At 41.2% G+C, this 27526-nt stretch overlaps 1 protein-coding gene across 2 annotated transcripts in view; it reads right to left on the reverse strand.

The window, feature by feature from the left end:
* The window catches only part of Akain1 (A-kinase anchor inhibitor 1), a 57043-nt gene that overhangs the window by 13893 nt on the left and 15624 nt on the right, over positions 1-27526 (reverse strand). Inside the window, exon 1 of one of the 2 annotated variants that reach the window (XM_045142533.1) lies at positions 13939-14003. The exons of the other annotated variant lie outside the window; for it this stretch is intronic. Within the exon in view, the coding sequence (XP_044998468.1) occupies positions 13939-13951 (13 nt within the window). The 5' untranslated portion in view covers positions 13952-14003. Of the gene's footprint in view, positions 1-13938; positions 14004-27526 lie in introns of those variants that run through there. 2 annotated transcript variants of the gene reach the window in all.

Genomic DNA, 27526 nt, shown 5'->3' on the forward strand with positions numbered 1-27526 from the left:
TATATGTATGCCTCTTTCTATCTCTCTCAAAGAAATAAAAATATTTTTTTAAAAAACTGTAAAGCCATACAATACAAGTACCCACAGAATATTATTTAGAGTCACCGTTTGAGGTAGACACTTGGACCACAAGTCCAGACCTGCGACTTGCTGCTTTGGCTGGATTTCCATGAAAAGGAAGAAAGGCAGGGAGCCATCAACTAGTCATAGAGCCTACAGCTCTCCTTTTGCACACACAATGGACAACACATTGAAATATCCTCCCACTCACTTCCTGATGGAGTTTATTTCCCAGGTCCTATTATTGCACCTTCTCTCTGCCCTTCTATTAGCTCCTTGACTCCAACGGCAGCCAGAGCAGCCCTGTGAAAATGTAAGTCAAGTATGTAATTCACCTGCTCAGAACTTAGCATGACATTCTACTCAGAACGCACACTCAACCCCTCGCCACAGTTTTAAGGGCTTGCCTGACCAGCTGCCAGTTCCTGAACAACCTCACTCCGTCGCCCCAGCACACACTCCACTGATGTAGTCTTCTCTGAGGCTTGGCTTTCAATTTAGCATACATAAGACCAGGTTATGGGTCTAACTAGGCTGGGATCACCTACTGCGAGACCTTGAGCAAGCCTGTTTCCTCCTCTGGCACAATAATGGCATGCCCACATAAGGTTGTAATGGGCAGTGTGTTCCATCTACTCCAGAGGAGACATTCCTGCCCTGTCTTGCTCATCTCTGTCCCCAATACCTCATGTTCCTATTCCACACTTAATAAGGATTGCTCAACGGATGATGGTCACAGTAGCTTTCCATTGCTAGTCTGCCCTCTCTCCTCTCTTCTCCCCCTTTCTTGGTTCCCATTAATTCTTTGTCCATGGCCTCTTTTGCCCTTCTGCTTCAGTACTGCAGTGAGTTACAGAACATGAGGAAAGAGGCAGGAAGAAGCACCCTCTTTTGACAAGGGCTCATGCCCTCTGCAAGAAAGCAATGTAGAAAGCAGCTGAAATGAGCCCATTAGAATGGCTGTTCCAATTTAAAATCCAGGCCACATATCATGGGGCCAATTACCAGTTTTGAGATGTTACACTAGGTTCATCTCTTTCATCCAGCAGCTTCTGGGGTCCTCCATCCTCGTCCTCCCTTTGTGTATCTCTCCAAGTTTCACTAAGGAGCCGAGGATGCCTGTTCTCAACACCTCCATCATGTAAAGTGCTTTTCAGAACAGGGCAGCTGAGAACACACTCACTTCCTTCAGTGGGGTCCGGTGAGCAATGGGGTGGCTTTGATCTTGTTGGTATGGATGGTGTGTGTGTGTGTGTGTGTGTGTGTGTGTGTGTGTGTGTGTGAGGTGTGTGTGTGTGTGTGTGTGTGTGTGTGTGTGTGCGCATGGTATGCTGCTATATGGATGATGTGTGTTTGAATAGATGGTCCCCCATATATTCTGTGTTTTATTAGTTTGTAGTTTGGATCTGCAACCACCTGGCTGAAGGAGGTGTCACTGAGCAGACTTTAAGGTGTGGTGGTAGGTTTGAGATTCCAATCCAAAGATATGCAAAGTGTGCCTAGCTGGAGTTCTCCAAGTGTACTGAACTGTGTGGCTTTTGCTTTTGGCTTGTAGTTTGTTCTCTCTCTCTCTCTCTCTCTCTCTCTCTGTGTGTGTGTGTGTGTGTGTGTGTGTGTGTGTGTGTGTGTGTGTGTGCTTGGACCTGTGAAGGCAGACCAGCTTCTTCTGCCATTATGGAGCTTCCCCTGGATCTGTAAACTTCAATAAATATCCCTTCCTCCATAACCGTGCCTGGTCTGGAAGTTCATCTCAGAAAACCTGAAGCTGTCTGCTACACTGTGTGTGTGTGTGTATGTGTTATGCTGTGATATGGATGGCGTGTGTGTGCGTGCATGTGCACATGTGCATGCATGCACACATGGCATGCTGCGATGTGGATGGTGTGGTGTGGTGTGTATGTTCTGGTGCCCCATATGCTTGTCTGCAATAGAGGCACTTGTCTACAGTGGCTGGAGCAAAACATCTGGCTCATCCCTCTCCATTGCTCTTCTGCCTGGATTGTTTTGAGCCAGAGTCTCTTGGCTGATTCCAAAGCTTTCAGGGCTCTGATGGTTCTCGGATCTCTGCTCCCCGGCAGGTCTGAGGGTACAGATGTGTGTGGCCACACCCAGCCGTTTACATGGTATCTGGGGATTGAAGCTCTGGCAGTCTCAGCATCCCACCCCGGGGCACTCATGCCTGGGCAGGAAGTGCACCTAACCACTGAGCCATCTCTCCAGCCTTTGATCAATGTTTGAAGCAAAGGAATAAGAAGACAAGTTGTCACTGATAGGTCTACAAAGGGGACACAGACAAAAATCCTGCCCCATGAATGAGGGTCCCATGGGTGAATCTCTGGCTTGTTGTTTCTTGTACCATTTTTCTCTCTAACCATGAGAATCTTGGCTCTTTTTGCTGGGTTGAGGTTAATTAGAAAAAGAGAGCAGGTGGCTGGAAATAGAAAGGGATGTGGAGATGGAGATCAGATGTTTTGTGTCCCTACCCCACCCCACCAGTGATATTTCAGAAGGGAAACACAGCTGAAGCAAGATAAACGCAGACTCTAGATGTGCTGGTTACAGCAATGTGACAGGGGCCAATGCCATGGGCTGCACCCTGTGTTTCTGGGAGTCATGGCTGCCAGAAATGAAAACTCCAGGTTAAATGCCTTGAGAGTTGGATCTGAGAATCAGAGATGGAAAAAAAAAAGAAGAAGAAGAAGAAGAAGGGAAGGAAGAAGGGAGGGAAGAAGGGACAGAAAATAAAGGGGGGAAAGACAAAGAGAATTAATAGCTCTAAGTATGCCTAGTTACCCTGAAATAAAATTACATTGCCTGCATCTCATTGCAATGGCAGGTAGTGCCTTGAAAGTCCTAGCACGCAAACAATGGAAACAAAACTTAACTGCAGGAGAAATGATAAGTAGGTGGCGATGCAAGCTTTACAATGGCAGCCCTATGTAAGAGTTTCATTTCTGTTTATTCCTGTGAAAGTAATCTACAGCGCTTGCACTTTCCTTCTATCATTTTTATGAAGCATGAAGATTCTCAGTCACAAATTCTCTTTCTTTTAATTTTTAAGATTCATTAACAACCTTCACAATTGTATACAATTTTAATCATACTGCCCCCTCACCACCCTCCTTCTCTCCCCTCCCCTATCTCCTTCCCATGGAACTCCTCTTCTTTCCAACTAGTTTCTCTTCTATTTTGATATCCTTTTATTTCCCTCCTCCGTCATCCATGACAACATGTTATTAAGCCCAATGTTATGCAGGTCTTGTGCAGGGCACAGCAACCACTGTGAGGTCACAGATGTAAGCACCACTTTATATCTGGAAGACAGTATTCCAAATAATCCCTCTCTATCCTTTGACTCCTACATTCTTTCCACCACCTGTTCTGCAATGGTCCCTGAGCCCAGGAAGGTGGGACAGAGACATCTCATTTGTGCTGAACAGTCATTCACCTGCCACTTCTTCTCAGCACTTTAGTGTGGTTTTTTAAAGACATTTTAATTTTTTATTTGTTTATTAGACACAGAGAGATGGGAAGAGAAAGAGAGAGAATGGGCACACCAGGGCCTCTAGCCATTGCAAACAAACTCCAGATGCATGTGCCACCATGTGCTCTTGGCTTACGTGGGACCTAGAGAATTGAACCTGGGTCCTTAGGCTTCACAGGCAAGTGCCTTAACTGTTAAACCATCTCTCCAGTGCTTTAATGTGTTTTAAGTCTTGTCAGTAGTCACTACCATTTGAAAAGAGAAGCTTCTCTAACCAAGGGATGGCCACAATTTTTTATTAATTTATATGTGTGTGTGTGTGTGTGTGTGTGTGGAGGGGTGGACATACTAGGGTCTTGTGCTGCTGAAAACAAGAAAGAAGCATGTTCCAGTTCTGCATCTGGCTTTATATGGGTGCTGGGGCATTGAACTAGGGCTAATATATTTTGCAAGCAAGTGCTTTTAAGTGCTGAGCCACTCCCCCCCCCCAGCTCCAGCCCCAGCCACAATGCTTTTTATTTACTTATTTTATCCACCCACAATTTTTTTAACCAGATATGTTAGTTGGTTGATGCCATGAACCACCACTCAACGTAAGAACTTGTCTTGTTACTTTGTCATTGTTGGAACAAAATAGACAAAAGTCAACTTATTTCAGTTTGCAGTTCTGGGTTACAGTCCATCAGGGCAGGGAAGGCGTGGTGACAAGAGATGAAAAGAGCTGGTCACCTCATGGCCTCAGTCAGGAGGCAGAGAGCAATGAATACTAACACTCAGCCAGTTCTCTTCTATTGATACAATCCAGGACCCCACTCACAGTTAAGGTTGGTTTTCCCTCTTCAATTAACCTAATACAGATAATTCCTCACAGGCTTGCCCAGAGGCTAATCTAATTTACATAATCCTTCCGAGGTGATTCTAAATCCTACGGATAGGCGATCAATAGAAACCACCACAAACTAGAGAGGGACCAGATCTTAGAAGCCACATTGAGTGCCCCAGTGCATCTTCTCCTGCTGGGTAAACAATCTGAAATTTCTCAGAAGCAAATCTTTGCTTTTCTTTAGTAGGCTGTCACAAATTTATACTGTTGCTTAGAGCAGCAGTTCGAACATTTCCAGTGTCGTGTAGTGTCACATTCAATGAGTATATCAGAATATGTAATCTATTCCACTCCTAATAGAATATGGCTTGATTGATTGATTGTAGGTTCAGCTACTTAGACTAGTTCGGTTGCAAACATGCTTGATTTTTTCCCACATATGTGCAGGAGTTTTCATGATCTAGAAGTTGAAGTAGACTACAGCAGTGGATATAAAAAGAATCCCAGGGACTAGAGAGATGGCTTAGCAGCCAAGGCGCTTGCCTGCAAAGCCAAAGGACCTCAGTTCAATTCCCCAGGACCCACATAAGCCAGATGCACAAGGTGGCGCATGTGGCTGGAGTTCATTTGCAGTGGCTGGAGGCCCTGGCACACCCATTCTCTCTGTCTCTCTCGCTTGCTCGCTTGCTCACTCTCGCTCTGCCTCCTTCCCTGTCTTAAATAAATAAATAAAATACTAAAAAAAGAAAAAGAGTCCCAAATCCCAAAAATTGCTAAGTATTGACAATTTGCTATCCAAAGTATTTGACCAAATTTGCACACTTAGCAAAGGAGTATATCTATTTCTCAAAATCTTAGTCAGTGCCAAGTATGAATAACATATTCATACTTCCAGCCCAGTAAACATATGGTTATATCTCATATGGTTAATTTATATTTCTCATATAACTAATGAGGTTGAACATGTTTAGAGAGATTTGTTTATTATTATTTCTCCTTTTGTGAGGAACCTATTATATTACTTGGCTATTTTTCTATCAATTTGTATTCCTACTTCTTTTTTGATTTTTGCATGTGTACGTCTATGGCATGTGCATGTATGTCTAGGTATTTGGTATGCATGATTGCATTGTGAACACACATGTGTGGGGAGGTGGGCATAAACACATGTGTGTAATCCAAAGATCAACACTGAGTGTCTTCTTCAATTGCTCGCCACCTTATTTTTTAACTGAATCCCTTCTTTCAAACTATCCTTCTTCTATTTATTTTGATGTCTTCATTTTCCCCTCCTATTATACAGCTCCACCTTGTTTTTTTTTTTTTTTTTTTTTTTTTTTTTGAGACAGGGTCTCTAGCTGAACCTGGCACTCAATGACTCAGCTAGACTAGCTAGCCACTGTACTCTAACAATCTTCCTGTCTCTGACAAACTCAGCTCTTCATTCCTTCATGGAAAGCTCTTTACTGATTGATCTACTTCCCAATACTTCTTACTTTTTGTGTAAATTATGAAAAGAATCTTTTTGACAGTTATAGATGCAGCAAATATCTTTGTGGGCTTCTTTGTGGGTTTTTAAAAAATATTCTGGTGCTCTTAGTGAGCACAAGTTTCTTTTTGTTGGTGTTGTTTTTTGAGGTAGGGTCTTGCTCTAGCCCCGGTTGACCTGAAATTCACTGTATCGTCTCAGGGTGGCCTTGAACTCACGGCAACCCTCCTACCTCTGTCTCCCAAGTGCTGAGATTAAAGGCGTGTGCCACCCTGCCCAGATCAAAAGTTGTTTTATACACTGAAGCTTATTCATATTTTATTTTCATTTTTGGTTAATGACATGTTGTCATCTTGAGCTTTGTATCTTGACCTACAGAATGTTTTTATTCTCTCTGTTGTTATTTGAGAACTATACACAATGGAATTCTACCTAGCTGTAAGGAAACCTATATAATTTATTATATATATAAGGAAACCTATATAATTTATTATATATATAATTTATTTCCTTTTCACATTTAGGACATTGTGCAAAATGTGAAGTAAGGAAGTGTTCTTTCATGTGGCTTGTCACAGAATTATGTTTAGAAAAGTCTATCCTTTCCATATCATCTTTATCATCATCAACTGATCCTATCTGTGGGCCTATTATCTATTTATTCTCATCTATTTGGGGTATTTGAATTTCACCCATTTCTCTTTTTTTTTTTTACACTTTTATAATATCACTTTTAATTGCTTTATAAGTCTAGGATCTGGAATAGCAAGCCTCTGCTTATTGATTTGGTGTGTTTTGTTTTCATGTTTGGAATATTTCACTTAATTATTTATTTATTTGCAAGCAGAGAGAGAAAAGAATGAGAATGATTGTGCCAGGGAATTCTGATGTATATACCACTTTATGTGCCTGGTTTTATCTGGGTACTGGGAAATTGAACCCAGGCCAGCAAGCTTTGCAAGCAAGCCCCTTTAACCTCTGAGCCATCTCCCTAGCCTCTGGTTTTACTTTTTTTTAAGACAAGTTCTTGCTAAGTAGTCAGGCTGGACTCAATCTTGTGATCCTTCTACCTCAATCTCCTTAGCACTAGGATTACAGGTATGAAACACCATGTCTCATCTACCCTTCTTACTATTTTTATAAGTGATACCTAGTTTTGACCCTTTCAAGTTCTATGTCAATGTGACAATCTACCTATCACATTTTAAAAAGAAAAAAAACGCCTATTGAGATTTTAGTTGAAACTGACTCACTTGAGGAAATTTAGTCTTTATATATCTTTTACATGAAGGAGCTTTTTAATAATTATCTTTAGAAGGTATAAACTATACATGATTTGGGAAAGAGACTGTACCAAACATATCAGGAGTCAACTGCTCTATGCATTTTCTTTTGTATGATTGCTCAGCAATGCAATGTTATCAGCTGTGATTATGGTTGAATCACAAAATCTTATGTATTTATTTATTTGTAAGTGTTTGTATGCAAATGTGCCAGTGTCTCTTGCTACTACAAATGAACACCAGTCAACAGATACCTTGACATGGCTGGCTGAGGAATTGAACACTGGCCAGCAACCTTTGCCAGCAAGCACCTTGAACCACTAAGGCATCTCCTTAGCCCCTTCTCACATTAATTTTTCTCCTCATATTATTTTTATTCACATTTGCACCATAGTCTACTTTGCTCTTTCTCACATATATGCTCTCATATATGCTCTGAGGCCTGGCTAGGACACTGATGTTCTGTGCCATGGTGTCTTTGATTGATATCACCCATTTGATCTACTTCACTGTCCCCTGGTCAACACATTAGCTTGTTACTCAAGAAAATATTATGACTTGATTCTTTTTTTCTTTCCACCTGGCTCATGACAGGGTCCTGACCCACTTGTTCAAGTAACTGCACAATTCAGGTTTGTGTCTTACAAGCTGATGAATTACTTGTTACAGAAGTCTTCAAAGCATAGCTTCTATTTACTTTTCTTACAATCTGATCTTTAAGCTTTCCCCACGAAACTGCACATGCTCATGTGTACACCCAATACACAATTCTTGCTCTTCCTTCTTCACTCCCTGCATGCATGATTTTCCTTTTGTTTTTCATCCACCCATCACTGTACCTCCATTTATTTTACATTATTAAGAGTTTTGAAAAGTATTGTACCAATTTGATTAAATTTATTCCAAGATATTTCACATCATGACAAATAGAATTTTAACCTTAAATTTATTTTCTAAGTGTCTGTTATTGGTGTGTAGAAATGGAACGTATTTCTTAATGTTAATTATTGATTTTAAATTCATAAAACTCAGCAGTTTATCCTGTGCTCTTTCAAATCCTTTTAACTTTACTTATTTACTCCTTCATTTATCTGCACTGGTTAGAAGCTCTGGTAAGTTCAATGAAAACAATGACTCTGGCACTGCTCTCAGTCTAAAAGGAAAGATGATTGCTATCCCACCACTAATGACGATATCTGTTGATCCGGGTAAAGAATTCCCCTTTTATTTCTCACTGACTAAGACATTTTATAAGAATTATCTATCAAAGTCTGTCAAATCTGTTCCCACATCCATTGGCATAAATGTTATTCAACATTACTGAATTTATTAGCATTACAAAGTAATGGCTAGTTTTCAAATGGAAACCAATCTTTCATTCTTTGTATAAACCTAGTCGCTAGAAATTTCTTACATTCTAATGCATTGCTGGATTTGTCTGCTAATATTTAGGTGGGAAATGTTCACCTGTATATCTGACTGAGTTTGGCCTGTAATTGCCTTTCTTATTTGATCTTTGCCAGTTTTTAAGTTTTTAAGTGGACTTCTTTTTTCTTTTCTTTTTTTTTTTTTTTGGTTTTTCAAGGTAGGGTCTCACTCTGGCTCAGGCTGACCTGGAATTTTACTATGTAGTCTCAGGGTGGCCTCGAACTCTCAGTGATCCTCCTACCTCTGCCTCCCGAGTGCTGGGGTTAAAGGCATGTGCCACCACGCCCGGCTCTTAAGTGGACTTCTTAATGTTCTCTATTACTTTTCTCCCATCCAAGTACTAACCAGGCCCTACCCCACTTAACTTCCAAGATCAGACGAGGTTGGGTATGTGCAGTGTGATGTGGTCATGGACATCTCTATTGTTTCTCTGTAGAAGCAAGAACTTGACCTTACTTGTCTTGTGAATACTGAGAAGAACTGACTGGTGACTCCTATGGCACGGAGTCTGCTTTCTTTTGTTTTGAGTTAGTTTTTTTTTTGTTTTGCTTTGTTTTTTTGTTTGTTTTTTTTTTTTTTTTGTCATTGAGGCAAATGTCCATTTGGAAAACTGTTTATTTGACGATTTGATCTCAATTTTCTGTGCTAATGTGACAAGATGTGATGCCCTACAGTCTGTACTTGCCATGATTTTTCCACCATGATGAAACCTCTCTTCAAAACTGGAAGCCAAAATAAACGCTTTCTTTCCAGGTACTGCTTCTGGTCAGGTATTTTGTGTCAGCAACAAGAAGGTTAAGTGCTGAGGAGATGACCAGGGGAAGGAGGAGTCAAGGCTAAGGGCAGCCTCGGGCAGGCTGTGTGTGGAGTGTGGGGTGTCAATAAGGACCCCTTGGAGCTAGCTATAATGGTGGCTCTCAGGGGCCACATACAGGTTCTGATTCAATATCCTGAGACAGAGACTGAGGATTTACATTCTTTGCCCTGACTGCATGGAAACTCTGTAGTTCAAGTTCAGAGGAGATTCCTTGTTATTTAGTGCTCAATTTTAGTCTATAGTCATGAAGTAGGAGAAAATGCAGTAGCTACATGACCACTTTATAGTTTATTTAATTAGTGGTAACAAACCAAGCAGATAATTCAAGCCCCAAAGTGCAAGGTTTGCCTTTTGACTTACTTAAGCAGAGAATTGCCAGAGCTATACTGTTCTTGGGAAACAGTAATCAAAAATTAACCTCTGCCAAGGTATAAAACCATTAACTTCAAAATTCTGATGACTTGGGCTGGAGAGATGGCTTAGCAGTTAAGCGCTTGCCTGTGAAGCCTAAGGACCCCGGTTCAAGGCTCAATTCCCCAGGTCCCACGTTAGCCAGATGCCCAAGGGGGCACACGCATCTGGAGTTCATTTGCAGAGGCTGGAAGCCCTGGCACGCCCATTCTCTCTCTCTCCCTCTATCTGTCTTTCTCTCTGTGTCTGTCGCTCTCAAATAAATAAAGAAAGATTTAAAAAAAAATTCTGATGACTTCATCTGCAAACTTTCCAGAGTCTCAAACCAAAAGTATAAAAAATTGCAACATTTCCAGGTTTGCCCTTTTTTAAATTTTTTACTTATCTATTTATGAGAGAGAAAGAAAGAGAGAGAGAGGCCAGGGCCTCCAGCAACTGCAAATGAACTCCAGATGCATGTGCCACCTTGTGAATCTGGCTTTATGTGAGTTCTGGGGAATTGAACTAGGATCCTTAGGCTTTGCACGCAAGTACCTTAACCACTGGGCCATCTCTCTAGCCCCAGAGTTTCTCCTTTTATTCAGTTATATTTGTCAAAGCACCCAGGTACATGGATAACATAAGAAGCGACTTTTATGAGAAGAAATATCACTACCATAATAATTTGTCAATCACTGGCAAATAGAAATAAATCAAATGGAAAATATTCAAATTATACTTTGTTGTGAAACCAAATGATCAGAAATGCCCTCAAATTGAAGTTCTTAAATATAGAAATATAAATATAGTTCCCATATATGTGCTTTGAATTCTTTGTATGTCAAAGACATGCTGTCTTATGGGCAGCCTTCAAGCAATTCCTTTTTTATACTTGATTAGGGATAATAGCAATGGATTGAAATAGCTTTTAAGAAGTAAGAAAATGAGAAGACACTCTTCCAAATTATGCAGCATTGACAGGTGAATCAACACAGAACATTTGCAAACGATAGAAAGGAAATGCCAGACAGATCATGTTATTAATGTGTGTGTTCAAAAGGCTGAACAATGACTCAATGTCTCTTGAGTCCATCTGGTAGGCTGGTGGGAATCACACAATGTACTGGACAGCTTACTTTTAAAAGTCATCAATATAACAAAATATGCCATTGTAGAAAATTGTGAGGAAGGTGTCTTTCTATCAGATGAGCAAGAAAAACATGCGTATTTGATACACGTGACAGGGAAGTGATGCAGTTTCTTTGGGAACATAATTTTAAGCCATGTCCAAAAATTCTGGAACAGGATTTTTAAAAAAGTGTGGTGAGAAAAAAACCCTCAAATTAGAATATAAAATGCCCTTAGACATGAATTTATGTAAAATCATGCAATGCCAAGAGTTTAAATAAATCATTTCATAGCAAAATGATATAGGATGATAAATAGGCTTAATAGTGTCTGTAGTTATTAAAAAGCCCTTTTGTATTAATAGGCCAGAATTCAATTAAGTAGAGGATTAAGCATTTAGCATCCTATAATTTTAGGTAAGGCTAACACAATTTAGAGCCACAGTTAGATTGCAAATAGATAGTAATTTTGCATTGTAGAGTAGACTTTTTCTTTCATTAAAAAAAAAGGTTCTGGAAAAGCAAATGTAAATGTGTTATTTAAATTTCTACTTCATTATGTCTAACCCAATTAACTCAGCTGTGTTCCACATAGCTAAGAAGGACAAGGGCAGCCAGGTGTGGTGGCGCACGCCTATAATCCCAGCACTCAGAGGCAGAGGTAGGAGGATCACTGTGAGTTTGAGGCCACCCTGAGACTACAACATGAATTCCAGGTCAGTCTGAGCTAGTAGCAGGACATTACCTCGGGGTGGGGGGGGGGGAGGACAAGGGCATGACTATACCAGAACAAGCCAGAAGTCTGAAAACAGTGTCTCTCATTTACTTAAGCTGTCCTCAGTGTGTTTCCCAATCATCGTGGTTGAATGGATACAACTTATCAAATTTTAGCACAACAGTTGAAAAGATTTATGACACCTGCCTTACAAGTAATGTGTGGTACATTTATACCATTCTCTCTACAAAGGGACCTTTGTGTGTGTGTAACATTCACAACATCCACATATTAACATAAAAATAAATTGGGGCAGCAAATAATGCAGGGAAAGCCTTCCAGGTAAGATGCTTACTAGAAGCCGCCTCCAGGTGACACAGTTAAGGAGAAGAAGACCAATAAGAACAAGTAGGCTCTGCTCCAACGAGAAAAGCGGGAAGAGCATTGGACATGTATGAACGAGAACATGAATGAGAACAGCTACACAGTACAGACAGAAAGATGGTAGCTCACTAAGGAGAAGTCAAGCCAAATGGAGTAGAAAACAAGCAGAAGCCACACTCAGTGCCTAAGAGAAGTGGCCCTGGGGAGAAGAGACTGGCAGTTGTGCCCGCTGGATAGTTCTACATGGTTCACAAGCTTCCTATCCAGTGTCCCATGTTGTTATTCTGTGTGACTCAGAGCGCAATCTTTGGGTGTGATCCTTAGAGGGGTCTTACTGAGACTATGGGGAAAAAAAGTCATAAGGTTTGATTTCTTTTTTTCAACCTGCCACAGCTCTGGGGTAAGAGATAGCCCTGGATGACAAGTGTGGAAAACATAAAGGCCAGACACTGACCAACCAAAGAATATAGGCAGCACAGGGCCCGGTTCAAACAGAAGTCTACCAAACCTTTCAATAAGAAATAATCCCAATGCTCCTCAAGTATTTCATAAGGTAGAAAGAAAAGAAACCTTAAGCCAGGTGTGGTGGTGCACACCTTTAATCCCAGCACTCGGGAGGCATAGGTAGGAGGATCACCATGAGTTCAAGGCCACCCTGAGACTACATAGTGAATTCCAGGTCAGCCTGGACCAGAGTGAGACCCTACCTCAAAAAACAAAAACAAACAAACAAAAAAAAACCTGGAAGCAAAGAAACCTTAATGAATTCATCCTATGAAGCCAGCAATACCTCTCGATACCAGCACTGAATAAGGACACAACAGCATTTTTTAATATCAAGCAACTGCAAAGTTTTAATATTTATTTATTTATTTATTTGCAAGCAGAGAGAGAATAGAGACAGAGAGAGAAAGAGAAGAAGAGAAAAAGTGCACCAACAACAAAAATTTGTTAAAATATTTATTTATTTGAGAGAGAGAACGTGAGTACAGCCACACAGGGCCTCCTGCTGCTACAAACGCACGCCAGATGTATGTGCCACTTTGTGCATCTGGCTTTTCATGGGTACTGGGGAATCAACCTCAAACCATCAGGTTTGGCAAAGGCCTTTAACCAATGAGCCATCTCTCCAACCACAGTTTTTTAAAATCATAAGCCAATTGAAAAGAAAATTATAGACCAGTTTCCCTGATAAATATAAATGCAAAATATTCCCAATAAAATCCTTGCAAACCAAATTCAAGAACACATTTAAAAGATCATTTGCAGACCAGAGAGATGACTCAGTGGTTAAGGCACTTTCCTGCAAAGGTTAACAACCCTGGTTCTATTCCCCAGTACCCACATAAAGCCAAATGCACAATGTGGCACATGTATCTGGAGTTCATTTGCAGTGGCTGGAGGCTCTGGCTCGCTCATTCTCTCTCTGTCTCTCTTCTCTGTCCCTCTCTGCTTGAAAAATAAATAAATAAACATCTTAAAAACACCATTTTTGGGCTGGAGTGATGGCTCAGCAGTTAAGGTGCTTGCCTGCAATGCCTATCAACCCAAGTTAAATTCCCCAGTACCCACATAAAAACAAAAATGCAACAAAAAAAGCCACTTGCCATGGCCAAATTTGTTTCATTTTAGAGATTCAAAGTTGGTTCAACATATGCAAATTAACAAGTATAATTCAACACATAAATAGATATAAGAAATCACATGAAAATCTTAACTGATTCAGAAAATGCCTTGGAGAAACTTACATGTCCCTTCATGATAAAAGCCCTAAAAAAAAAAAACAAAAAAAAAAACTAGGAGTGGGAGCATACCTCAATATAACAAAGGCTATATATGACAAACCCATAGTCAATGCTATACTAAATGAGGTGAAATGACAAGAGGAAGAAAAAAAGCGGGCATCAAAAGAAAAGGAAGAAGTTAAATTATTCTTACTCATCAGTGACATGACCCAAAGATTAAAGGACCCTGAAGACTCCTCCAGAAAACTCTTAGACCTGAAAAACATTTGCACCAAAATAGCACGTTACAAAATCAACACATAAAACACTATATTTTCTATATCCAAATAATTAACTTGCTAAAAAAAAAAAATAGTGGGAGAAGGAATCTCACAATAGCTTCAAGAAAGTATCCAGAAATCTCTTCATAAAGATACTGTTATAATACTGACCAAAAGCTATCTACAGATTTGACATGATCCTCATCAAAAGTCCAATGGCATTCTTCACAGAACTAGAGGAAACAATCTTAAAATGTATATGCAACCACAATCATCCTTGAATAGCCAAAACCATTCTTAGCAGTAATAGGAATGGCAGGAGTATCACAATATCTGATGATAGCATATTAACCAAAACTGTACAGTATGTGCCCAAACCAGACACATATAATACAACAAAACAAATAGAATGGGATAGAGGGCCCAGAAATAAACCCATATAGTCAGAGACACCTAATTTTGGAAAATGTGCCAAGAACATAAGTTGAAGGAAAAGACATCTATTTCAATGAGTTATGCTGTGGAAACAATATCCATGTGTAGAACAACGAAACTATATCAATTTCTCACCCTGCACAAAAAAATCAGTTTAAAATGACTTCTGGGAGCAACTTAATCTACCCATGCAGGGTACCTTCATTCAAACTCATTCTAAAAATATTTATTTTTCATTAGCTTACAAAGTAGTAGGTTTCCATACGGCTTTTTCATATGCCCTTAGTTTTAGTTAATCAAAGAGCTTAATAGAAGACTCTATACTCTGAAACTTCTAGAAGAAAGGATAGGTAACATACTTCAAGGTACAAACATAGGAAAGGACTCCTATAGCACAGGAAATAATCCCCAAAACTGACAAATGAGATAATAAGAATTTAAAATTTAACTTCTGCTCAGTAGAGAAAATAATCAAAAGAATAAAGAGATAGTCTATGTAATTGGAGAAAAATTTGTCAATTATACATTAGACATGATAGTAACATCTAGAATACATAAAGAACTGCAAACATTAAAACATTTAAAAAGTTATCAGCCTAGATGTCTATCAACTGATGAACAGATAATAAAGATATGGAACATATACACAATGAAATACTATTCAGCAGTGAGAAAAACATGAAATCATAAAATTTGCAGGAAAAGGGATGTACCTATAAAAAGTCATACTAAACAAGGTCATACAGGCTCAGAATGACCAGTGCCACATGTCCTTTCTCATATGTGGATCCCAACATGGAATAGTTTGATGTGCTTATAAGTTGCAGTAAGTGTCAGTAGCATTGGTAAGGCTGCTAGAATGAAGCTTGGAGAGAGGGGAAGAAGGGAGGGATCAGAGCAGGGATACTTGACAGGCAAAGTGAGGGAAGAGAATACAGAGGGTGGAAGGGTCTAAGGAGACTGGGATAATGGAGGGAGGGCAAGGGAGATACAACAAACTAATGATGGTATGCATCAGTAACATAGAAAGCTTCTTCTTGGTTGGCTAAATGAAAATTAAAAACTCTCTTTATAAAGTGCAGGGGATAGATTTGGCAGAAGTATCATTGCCAAAGCACTTAGTTACCCACTAGATCTAAGAGGTAAGGCCCTATTGCTGAAGACACCCCAAGCTGGGGCCGCAGGACATCAGAGTCACACAGGTAAAGGCTAGATAGCAGAACAATATCAGAATCAAAACCTCCACTCTGCAGCATGAGCCAACACCAGCATCTGCCCTGTTGCCAACTGTGCACAAATACCAGGCACTCTCATCCCTCCAGATCTCAGAAAACCTGGCAAAGGCCATGTAATATGGGGCAGATCCTCAACTGTTACCAAATAGTAATGCTAATAACAAATCCTATCATAGCATCCTAGTGATGCCTTAAATGTTGTAACCAGTTCAGGCATTCCACAGTGTAGTTGATACTAGCATATACATCATGACTATTTTCCCATCCATTTTTTTTTTTTTTCATGCTTTGGATTGAGTCCTTGCAGAAAGACTCCTGCAGCTAAGGCTGCTGATACGGCTACTGCTTCTTAGTGACCTGTACTGAACAGTTGTTATGTACTCAGCACAGGTAAGCTGCTCAGGAATGGTCTTGTTTATTCCTTTGAAATATATTATGGATGAAAGCTGTTTTCCTGACATTCTAGCCAAGGGAGAACTACACGCAGAGGCTGACCGCAAAGAAAGCCATCTTTTCTCTTCCTTGTCCCCAAATCAGAATGTACCTTTCCCTGTGTACTGGATACTAGCAGGATTTTATTTAAGCCTCATTAGCAAAAAGAGGGAAGAGGGTTTGCTTTTATATATCACAGATTTCTATGTGAATAGGAAAGGGCAATGTAAAGAGAGGAGGATAACTTGAGAGACCTCATGAGCAGAGCAAAGGGAAGCAATAAAGAACCGTAGAAAAGCCTGCCAGAGTAATGTCTAATGTCAGCACAGGAAAGACTGAGGCAAGAGGGTGGGGTGTTCAAAGCCATCCCTAGGCTACATAGTGAGTTTGAGCTAGCATGGCCTACATAGGAAGTATTGCAGTTACCTTCTTGTTACTGGGACAAAACACCTGACCAAAAGCAGCATATGGGAAGAAAGGGTTTATTTCAGCTTACAGGGGTTTTTATGTTTGTTTGTTTTTCTTTCTTTTTATTTATTTCTTTTTTTTTTTTGTTTTGTGAGGTAGGGTCTCACTCTGGTCCAGGCCGACCTGGAATTAACTCTGTCATCTCAGGGTGGCCTTGAACTCATGGCGATCCTCGTACCTCTGCCTCCCGAGTGCTGGGATTAAAGGCGTGCACCACCACGCCCAGCTCTTAACACGGATTTTTTTTCAATACTTTATTTATGTATTTGCAAGCAGAGAGATAGACAGGGAGAGAGTTAATGGGCATATCAGGGCCTCGAGTCACTGCCAAGGAACTCTAGGTGCATGCACCACCTTGTGCATCTGGCTTTATGTGGGTACTGAGAAGTTGAACTTGGGTTGATAAACTTTTCAGGCAAGGGCTGCACCACTTGGCCATCTTTCCAGCTCTTGGATCACAGTTCTGAGGGGACGTTTTATGATGGCAGGGAAAGTGTGACATGAGCAGAGGCTGGGCATCACATCTTGTCGTATATCAGCTGGGAAGCAGCAGCAATAGTGAACTAGTGAACAACCAGTAAGATTGGACTAATAAACCTAGAGATCTACCTCCCAGTAACACACCTCCTCCAGCAAGGCTTCATCTCCCAAAGTCTCCACACCTTTCCTGAATTGCCACTACTTGGGAGACCAAGTGTTCAAAACACAGGAGGTTATGGGGGATTTTACATTCAAACCACCAGAGACAGGGAGGGAGAAAGATGGAGGGAGGAAAGAAGGAAAGGGGAAGGAAGGAAGGAAGGAAGGAAGGAAGGAAGGAAGGAAGGAAGGAAGGAAGGAAGGAAGGAAGGAAGGAGAGAAAGAAGGAAGGAAGGAAGGAAGGAAGGAAGGAAGGAAGGAAGGAAGGAAGGAAGGAAGGAAGGAAGGAAAGAAGGAAGGAAGGAGGGAAAGAGGAAGGGAAGCACAGAAGGAAGAAGCACATAGTCACTTCATCATTTTGCTGTTGCATTAATTCTGCCTTTCTTAATTTCCAAAACAGCCAAGGGGGTCATCAATGATTCAGAACTGATACCACCTGTCCAAAGATGAGTATTACAGATCTGCTTTACAGACAAAGAAAGCCACAACTCATCAAAGCCACGCAAGTGGGAAAAACTCATTCCGATACTTCCTCAGCCCTGCATTGGCTGAAGTTGCCAGATTTTATACTGTTCAAGATGCTACTTTATCTTGAAACATGTTAGCTTTCCACCACTACAACAAAATTCCTGAAGTATTCAACTTACAAAGAGAGAAGGTTTCTATTTTGACTCATAGACTAAAGAGAAAAGGTTATACTTTGGCTCCTGGTTTTGGAGATTTCAGTTCATGATCATTCGGCCCCATTGCTTGTGGACCTATTATTACAAAGTATCATATCATGGTGAGAGTGTGTGGCAAAGTAGGACCACTTATGCCAGTAACAGAGCAAGAAGAAAGGAGACAGAGCCCTGAAATTCCCTCTACAGGAACACCTTTGGTGAACAAAGAACTCCTATGAGCCCCACCTCTGAAAGATTCCACCACTTCTACATACTTCCATTCTGGGTACAAAGCCTTTAACACATGAGCCTCTAGGAGACATTCAAAAGACAAACCATAGCTAAGCCTCTGACCAGTTCATTTGTGTGAACCCTTCCCTATGGATCCTGTCACCAGACCTACGCCACCTGGAAGTTTGCACTTGAATGACATGGATTACACATAGGCACTTGTCTCCTCACATGAGGAAGGGGAGGAGGGAACGACATCAGAAGTCTAAAGGAGGTAGATTTGTCAGGTTTCACCACAGAACTAACAGTGTGTCCATGGACAGAGACATTTGTTTTAAGGAATGAATGGTAGAGGATGAGGGTCTGAAGTCTGCATGTTAGCATAGAGTTGGTGACTCAGGTCGGAGTTGAAGTTACCACCTAATGTTCAAGTTCGTTAGGGCAGCATGTTGGAAAATTGACATCATTTCTATGTGCAGTCTTGAGAAGAGTTCTTTCACCTTCATGAAACCTCAGCCTTTGCTTTCAAGGCCTTTATGAGATACAGCCACATTCACGAGAGTGATCTACTTTACTCAAACATAATGATTCTAATGTTAATCACATCTATAAACCACCTCACCCCCAACAACATCTAGTATGATGTTTATCAAACTAATAGTGTCATGCCTAGCCAAGTTGACATATACAACTATGACAAGAAGGGTGCAAAACATTCCCAAGGACAGAAATACCCAGCACATATGTGGAACCATCCCCTCTGTCTGAGATGATGACAGACGTTACTTGTCATACAATGCCTTTTCCCCCAAGGAGTTCCACACAGCTCATTCCTAGGAATCAAGGCTCCAGTGTGGTAACCTCCTGGTCTACCCAAGGCCTGTGGGGCAGAGCAGATCTATGGCATTACTACTAACCACCATCATGCATGCTGTCACTGCCAATTCAATTAGACACCTCAATCCCCTCTGAGGCCTCTCTGAGTTAATCTGGATTATTTTAGAAAAGCCTGATAAACCAAAGGCAAGAAAAGCTCTTTTTTTCCAATTAACATATTTCTGAATAAAATTATGGAGCTTTATAATAAATTACATTTGTCATTCTCTAGGAAAGAAATGAGCCCTGTCTCATGAAAACCTGTTTATACCAACAACCTATCATTATAACCACTGAGGCTATGAAGAACATCTCATATTCAAACCCCCATGCCAGATTACTATCATTCTTTACTTGCAGTCTTTCAGACATGTGCTGGCCTCAAGCTCTAACATCTATAACCACTTGAAATTGCATATTGGTTGTAATTTTACTTGTCTGTAAGATTTAAATGTTTTTATATTACTAAGTCACATATTTGGAATATTCTAATACATTCATATTTTTAACATAATATTACCTATTATGCATTATATGTTACTGTCAATATTTACAAAAATTCATTCATCAGATAAGTTTACCAAGTAAAGGCCAAAAAAAAAAAAATGCTTTGTAGTTGTCAATAAGAAGTTCTTTTTAAAAACTTTGCAGGCTGGAGAGATGGCTTAGTGGATAAAGTTCTTGCCTGTGAAGTCTAAGGACCCAGATTTGATTCCCCAGTAGCCACATAAACCAGATACATAAAGTGATGCATGCATCTGGGGCTTGTTTGCAGTGGCTACAGGCCCCAGTGTGCCCATTCTCTATCTCTCCTCACTCCCATAATAAATAAATCAAAAGCTTTGCAATTGAACACAAATATATTACAAATGAAAAAAAAAATTCTTGTATACTCTGGACTACTCCAAGACAGTTTCCAGGCTCTCTGGAGACAGGGCATTTATTACTGGCCTTCATTCAATATTTAGAAGTCTATTTCTGTGATTGCCAACTCTGCTCAGCCTAATGTTCCAGAGACTGACCTGTGATAAACTTTGGTCTCTTGGCTCTACTTTTCTTTCTTTCTCTTTCTCTTTTTTTTTTTTTTTGACTGGATGGCTGAGCAAGTTAAGCCCCAGACTTCAATTTCATCATGTTTAAATGATGAGGTCTGGATTGACAACCTGAAATTCTGAGTCTCTGCTAATCCAAGAACTTTGCGTAGTACTTGAGCACATCTTGCATGCTCAGCACCAGCACATTTATATTTACTCTGCTCATTCTATGTACATACTGGCTCATCTAATTCTCATGAAAACTACATTAAGTAAGTGGAAGATCACATTTTGTAAACAATGATCATGGCAATATCTTTATCTGCCCCATGTTTTTAAGAACCCTTCAGCTATTTAATGAGAGACAGAATCTCTGTGCTGCCTCCTTGAACTTACCTAAATTCATAGAATATTGTTATATGGCAAATTCTTCCAAATTGAAATGTTCCCCCCTAAAAGAGGGGAGTAGGTTCAGAAGACTCAAGTTGAGTTTGGGAGAGCAGAAACTTAAAAGATCACGGACTGCTCTCCAAGGTTATAAGAGTGCTTGGTGGTTTGGTTGAGGTGTTCCCCATAAACACAGGTGTTCTGAATTCTAGGTTCCCAGGTGATGGAGATTGGGAATTAACGCCTCCTGTAGGCAGTGCATTGCTGGGGGCGGGCTTATTGTAGCCAGTGTCCCCTTGCCACTGTTTGTTCCATGTGTTGTTTGCCAGGAGGTTGATGTCCACTCTCTGTTCATGCCACCCTATTTTGCTGCCATAATGAAGCTTTCCCTCAAGTCTGTAAGCCACAAGCCCCTCTTGGCCAGGTGATTTCTGCCAGAAATGTGAACGTGAACTTGTTTTGGTGTAATCATGCTTTGGTGTGTTTTTTTGTGCCCTATCTGGGTTGAATAGATGTGTGTTCACATCTCCCCACGATAAAAGTTCCATGAAGCAAAAAGAAGGAACATGAAGGGATTTCTAAGGATGAGCTCTATAAAGGTGATACCCAGTCGTTTCCCCCTTGGGATGCAGCCACTGTGCTATAATGAGATCCAAGCCACATGCAAAGGTCACACCAGCTGTTCAGGATCTTAGCTGACAGACAACAACAGCTACAGTCATGGAAGCAAATGAATATCTGATCCAAGCCCCAACCCTGAAGTCATCCTGGCTAAGCTGGGTTGTCCCGAAAAGCTCACCATCCAAATCAAAGATACATGACCAAGATTGTGAAGCCACGAAGTTTCATGGTCGTTTGTTATACATAACAAATGACTAGAACAAGACTGGTAGCATTTCATCCTCATTTAATCCATGAGGAAACAGAGGCAAAGGGAGTCTACCGACTTGACCCTTAAGCACGGTGTTACATTTCCTTTACTTAAATATTTTTGTTTATTTGTTTGCAATTAGAGAGAGCAAGAGCGAGAGAGATAGACAAGAGACAGACAGAGAATGGGTGTTGCAGGGCCTCCAGCCACTGCAAAGGAACTCCAGATGCATGTGCCACCTTGTGCATCTGGCTTTACTTGGGTACTGGGGAATTGAACTCAGGTGGTTAGGCTTTGCTGGAAAGCACCTTAACTGCTGAGACATTTCTGCAGCCTATGTTACACTTTCATTCAACAACTAATTGCTGAAAAATTATTAGTCCTCAATGAAAGGCTGTGATGTTTTATAGCACATCTTACCTAACCATGTTAATTAGCATATATTTTACATAGAATTTTGTATAATCATGTATTTTCTCCAAAATAATTTATTCTACTAAAGACTAAATGGTTAATAACATTTTCAGAGAAAGAAAAAAATGAACTCCAGCATCAGAAAAGAATTTACTGGGTTGTTTTTTCCACTTATACATACCAAGAATATCAAAAATTGAACTTTTACTGCTGGGAATAGCAATTTCTAAGAAACCTGACTCAATTCTTTTGTAATACATTTATAAAACCCTCTTTGAGGAACATATGAAGACTGAAAAATGAAAGAAAATGGGGACATTAGCTAAACTACACTTTTTTAAAAGTTTAAAGTTTACAGCATAATTAGATACTTGAAGAAAGAAAAAATAGTTTGGTTTAAAAAAAGTCTTTTTAAACATTGAGTTATAAAATGTGAGAAAGAGTTCACAACTGGTTAAAGTTATTTAATCATTGAAGCCCTATCTGTTGATATAATCTGCAAAATGAAGGGTTTAATAAGCCACTCTGGTTACTAGTTTACCCACAACACTGCTCTGACTGCATCTCAGGAGAGAACTTGCTTCCATTGATCCTAATGAGTGAGCACAACACATGTGCATTTCCTTGGGTCTATATGTACATAAAGCTGAAAAGGGTTTTGTTAGAATTAAAACTTTTTTTTTTGTTTTGTTTTGTTTTTTGAGATAAGGTTTCACTCTAGCCCAGGCTGACCTGGAATTCACTATGGAGTCTCAGGATGGCCTCGAACTCACGGCGATCCTCCTACCTCTGCCTCCCAAGTGCTGGGATTAAAGGCGTGCGCCACCACGCCCGGCTAGAATTAAAACTTTTAAAATACCAAATCCTGGACCATTGTTGGTTTTACATTATTGGTTTTATTTTTTTATGTCTAGTTACATTTTGTAGCTTTTCAAGTATATGTGTATACTTTTTCTGGTTTTTTTATTTCCCCAAATCACTGGTTTGGGTCATTGACACTTTCCCCACGTCCATCCAGCAATGACTTGAAACCCTAACAAAGGGGGCAGCTGACAACTCTATCAGGAGCCAAAGCAGAAGGAAGAGGTTGCACTTTGTGAGATTCTAGTTGGGACAGAATGATGCCTTTTCCTTTGGAGGAGAGTACGTTGTCAAGGCAGCTGGTTGAGGGACTGTTTGGCTTGGCTTTTTGCCTGTGCACACGAAGCCCTTCAGGGCAGTGATCCTGTCTGTTGAGTAGCCCAGGTCTGGCACGAAAATGCTGGCCTAGTAACTCATCAACTCATGTGAACCAACCTGTGTTTCAGATGCTGGGAATTGAGAGACAAGGCTCAAAGTAAAATCTCTAACTCTCGCAAAGGGTGGGAGCTCACTGACCACTTGTCTGCACTGCTTGTGGTCAGCAGCGGTATTGTGTGCTTGTCTGACGTGGGCCCTATTTGGCAGAATCTCCCCTCAACCATCTGCTGTGTGTGGTTACTGACCCAAAGATGGAATTATAGACAAAAATAGGAGCAGGGAACTTACTCTGGGCCATTTGACATCATTGCTCACATGTCCCCAATACTTTTTTCTGGCACTGGACAATGACAGGCAGAGAAAAGGCTTCAAGAGCTTGACCCTGTGGCCCTCTCTGTCTATTCCACAAAGCTCTTTGCTCCCTGCCCTACGTTTTCCATCCCTAAGCCAATTTTCCCCGTAAGCATCTTTTAAACTTGTAGGGGAGTCACAGCCATGCCAGGCTGTCTGATGTTGAAGATGATCCCACCTGGACTGAAGAACTCCAGAGAAGGGGAAGCTCCTGAGGCTTCCTCTCACAATGCCCGTCCTATGGAGAGACAGTGCTCATAAGGAGGGTCTTTGAAGAGATATTGCCTATGGGGACCCAGAGCCAAGAATAGTCATGGTCCACCTTAGAGAGCTGGACCATCTTCTCACACCTTAGCAAACAGACAGCAAAGGGCAGTAAGCAAATGTGCCACCTCAGGGAGAAGCGCTGGGGGAAGGGAAGTCTGGCTACGGCAGAGTAAACACTTCTTCCAAGACCTAGAATCAACTGCTTCAGATGGAGTGTCAGTGACCTTCAGGAATATAACTGACTCTGCCACAAGAACAGCTCTGCAGAGGAAGCACAGGCCTGTGTTCGGGCTCAGATGCCCTGCGCTGTCTGAACACTAACCTTCGCAGCTGTATCTTTGGTGTTCAGGAAGGTGCTGTCCCGTGTACCACAGGAGGGTATGCAGCCTATCCACCAGGAGACAGTAACAAGGGCCAGTTCCACAAGCAGGTAACAGGCATAGTCCCAATGTGCCCCAAGCTCAGAAGAGCTCTATAGTTGGCTGAATACTTTTCTATTGCCACCTGAGAGTCATAGTTACCTTCTCTTTGAACTCATGTATTGTCAGTTGAGCCTGTGCTTACAAAGAGGAAAGGTGTCCATCAGTGTACACAGAGGTATGCATCACCCTACACACACTATGCACAAGCAGGAGGGAGGGAGGGAGAAAGAGAGAATAACATTCTGAGAAACACGTAAGACCAACAGACTCTTCAATAATCATTCCTGGTCATGTTGCCTCTCTGTATTTGCCAACTGCTTATACTGGCAGCAAACGTAGAAGAAATGGTGAAGAAAGAGGGTCACAGGCAGCCCCTTTACCTGTCAGTCCTTCCTGACTCAGGAGAAAGTTGAAGCCTCAGACTGTTGGCAGAACATATGCAAGTCAAGAAGTGAAGCAGACGAACACCGTTCAGCGAGCTTGTGCTGCTTCCCGCCATTTCAGCGGGGCGTGGGCATTCACGTGCAAGCTGTCAAACTCGACCTGCGTAATTTTGTTCATTCACCATGAGTTTACATTTACCTTTGAAACGAGTACTGCTCACTGTGGTGGTCTGAATGAAATGCCCCCTCCCATAGGCTGATGTGTTTTGAATACCTAGTCCTCAATTGGCGTTTTGGGAAAGTTGTGGAGCTTTTGGGAGGTAGAGCGTTGCTGGAAACGTGTGTTGTTAAGGTTACGCTATGGCGCAATATAGGCCACTTCCAAGCCCAATACATAGACTAATGCTATCCATGCCATGCTTCCCTTGCCTTGAGAAAAATGCCTATAAAGGACTGGAGAGATGGCTTAGTAGTTAAGGCACTTGCCTGAAAAGCATACAGACCCAGGTGCAATTCCCCAGTACCCACATAATCCAGATGCACATGGTGGTGTATGGATCTGGAGTTTGTTTGCAGTGGCCAGAGGCACTGGCACACCCATTCTCCCTCTCTCTCTCTCTCTCTCTCTCTCTCTCTCTCTCTCTCTCTCTCTCTCTCACCTCTCTTTCTAATAAATAAATAAATAAAATTAAAATGCCTATGAAGGACTGGAGAGATTGCTTAGTGGTTAAGGTGCTTGTCTGTGAAGCCTAAGGACCCAGATTCAATTCCCCAGTACCCACATAAGCCAGATGCACATGGTGGTGCATTTTTCTGGAGTTTGTTTTCTATGACTAGAGGCCCTAGTGCACACACTCTCTCTTAAATAAATAAATAATAAAATATTTTTAAATGCCTATGAATATTGTGTGTTTTTTCTGATGGGCTTATGCAGGTGGAGCCCCTGATTCAAGAAATTTGAGGAAAAATGGTTGAACCTGGAACAGATCATTCTCAGTGAACTTACCCAATCACAGAAAAAAAATCGACACATAGTCTCACTCATCTACAACACCTAACCTGAATCCACCCAAGATACCTTACATACCCAGCAAGCACCTCATGGATTAGACACTAGGATGGATGGGGAGGGAGGGGAGAGCATCAAAGGGGTGGGAAACACTAATCTGGACCCAAATGGCAATGGTACCATAAATTCTCCTTCCTAAAAGACAGATCAAATGGCTGAACCTTCACTAGAACCTTACAGGAAACACCTGAACCACAAGACACTGGAGAGGGTAGGATCAAGTCTAACCTAAATCTTCTACATCTTCCCTCCCTCCCTACCCCCTCCCCCCCTCCTCTCTAACTCTTGTATATTAGTTATCTTTTTCCTCATTTTCTTAGCGGGCACTGACCTGTAACCCCCACTACCAGCATGGGGCTATCATCCACAATGAGCTTTGGATCAGAGAAACCTACAAGGTTTCCTAAAACAATGACAGACTTCTGTCAGAGTACTTGATGACCCACCAAAGGTCAGTGGTAAGACCCTATTGCTGAAGGCTCCATACACAGCTGACACGTAAAATGGAACGGCATGGCTGGAAGCCAGGAGAGAGTCAGTCCCCAGACAGTCAGCATGTCTAGTGCCAGAAGGTGCTACATGGGCAACTGGGGGAAATGACCAATATATGTCCAAGCAACTCATGGTCTAACCTACTTAGCAACAAATAACCTGGTGTGATGCCCATACAAGTGCAATAGTGGCACACAACCATGGTGTGGAACCAACTGCTCTAGATTTGGCTAACTGATCCCCTCAGTGGTACGGGACCCATAGCTGGAGCTGGGAAACAAGTCAGAACCATATCCAAACATAAGCCCACTCTCCAATATCATCCAATACCATCAATCATGGGGTACAAGAGGGCCTGCACCTATTAAACTCTCTATCAAAAAAGTAAGTGCTATCTCAATTTTCCAGGTGCTAACTTACTCTCCGTTGGAGAATCTGCTTCTCTTTTTCAGATAAATGCAGATTCTAAGGAGAGAGCTGCCCGATCATACCTCAAAAGGGGCCTGACTGAAACTAAGGAAAATTGGCGAAACAAGCAAGGGTGCTATTTTCCTGATGAACCGGATACCAGCACAAAGGGGAAGGAGACTCAACACAGAGAAAAATCAACTACTACCAAATCAGAGAGCCAGAGCCTCAGAGGCCCCCAGGACCTCAGCACTGAAGCAGACCAAAAATGAGCCCAACATGGCTCAGGGAAATTTTGCGGAAGAGGGGGAGGAAAGAATGTCAGAGTCACATGTTGGGTCATGATAGGCAGAGACATTTATCGTACCAATAACTGTGGACTAACTCCATAGTGCATGACCCATTTACATCAACAAGAAGGGGCCATTGGGAGGGGGTAGGTCATGGATGAGCCTAAACAATGGTACCAAACGGCCTGCATTTGCTGAAAAGAAAACTAATAAATTAAATTTTTTAAAAAAGTGATGAGGGGAGTAGCCCTTGAGATAAGACCAAGACCACATTCTGATTCATGGGGGAAACTCCTTTTAAGAAGAGTAACATTGAGGGCTGGAGAGATGGCTTAGCAGTTAAGCACTTGCCTGTGAAGCCTAAGGACCCCAGTTCAAGGCTCAATTCCCCAGGACCCACGTTAGCCAGATGCACAAGGGGGGCACACACGTCTGGAGTTCGTTTTCAGTGGCTGGAGGCCCTGGTGCACCCATTCTCTCTCTCTCTCTCCCCCTCCCTCTTTCTCTCTGTCACTCTCAAATAAATAAAAATGAATAAAAAATATTTTAAAAATAAGAGTAAAAAAATAACTTAAATACAAATTATAACTCATATTTGTATGATATGTAGTTCATTGAGCACATTTTATGTCACCCTCTTGAATCAAGATTGCAAGTCTGTATCATAAGAAGGAGAGATTATTACTCTTCTATAGTTAGGCAAATTGAAGTTTAGAAAGGCTAAATAACTGTCCTCAACTCAAACAAGGAGCAAGTAGAAAAAAACATATACTGAATTCAAGTTTCTGATTCAAAGCCATAGTTTTGAAACATATTTTTATAAGATATGAAAACATTATATAGCTTATATTCTTGTATAACTTTCATTCTCTCTCTCTTCACATATAAACCATCTGTTGCAGTCAGGTTCACATTG

Source organism: Jaculus jaculus, chromosome 2, assembly GCF_020740685.1.
Source record: "Jaculus jaculus isolate mJacJac1 chromosome 2, mJacJac1.mat.Y.cur, whole genome shotgun sequence".
In the NCBI taxonomy this organism is placed as follows: domain Eukaryota; kingdom Metazoa; phylum Chordata; class Mammalia; order Rodentia; family Dipodidae; genus Jaculus; species Jaculus jaculus.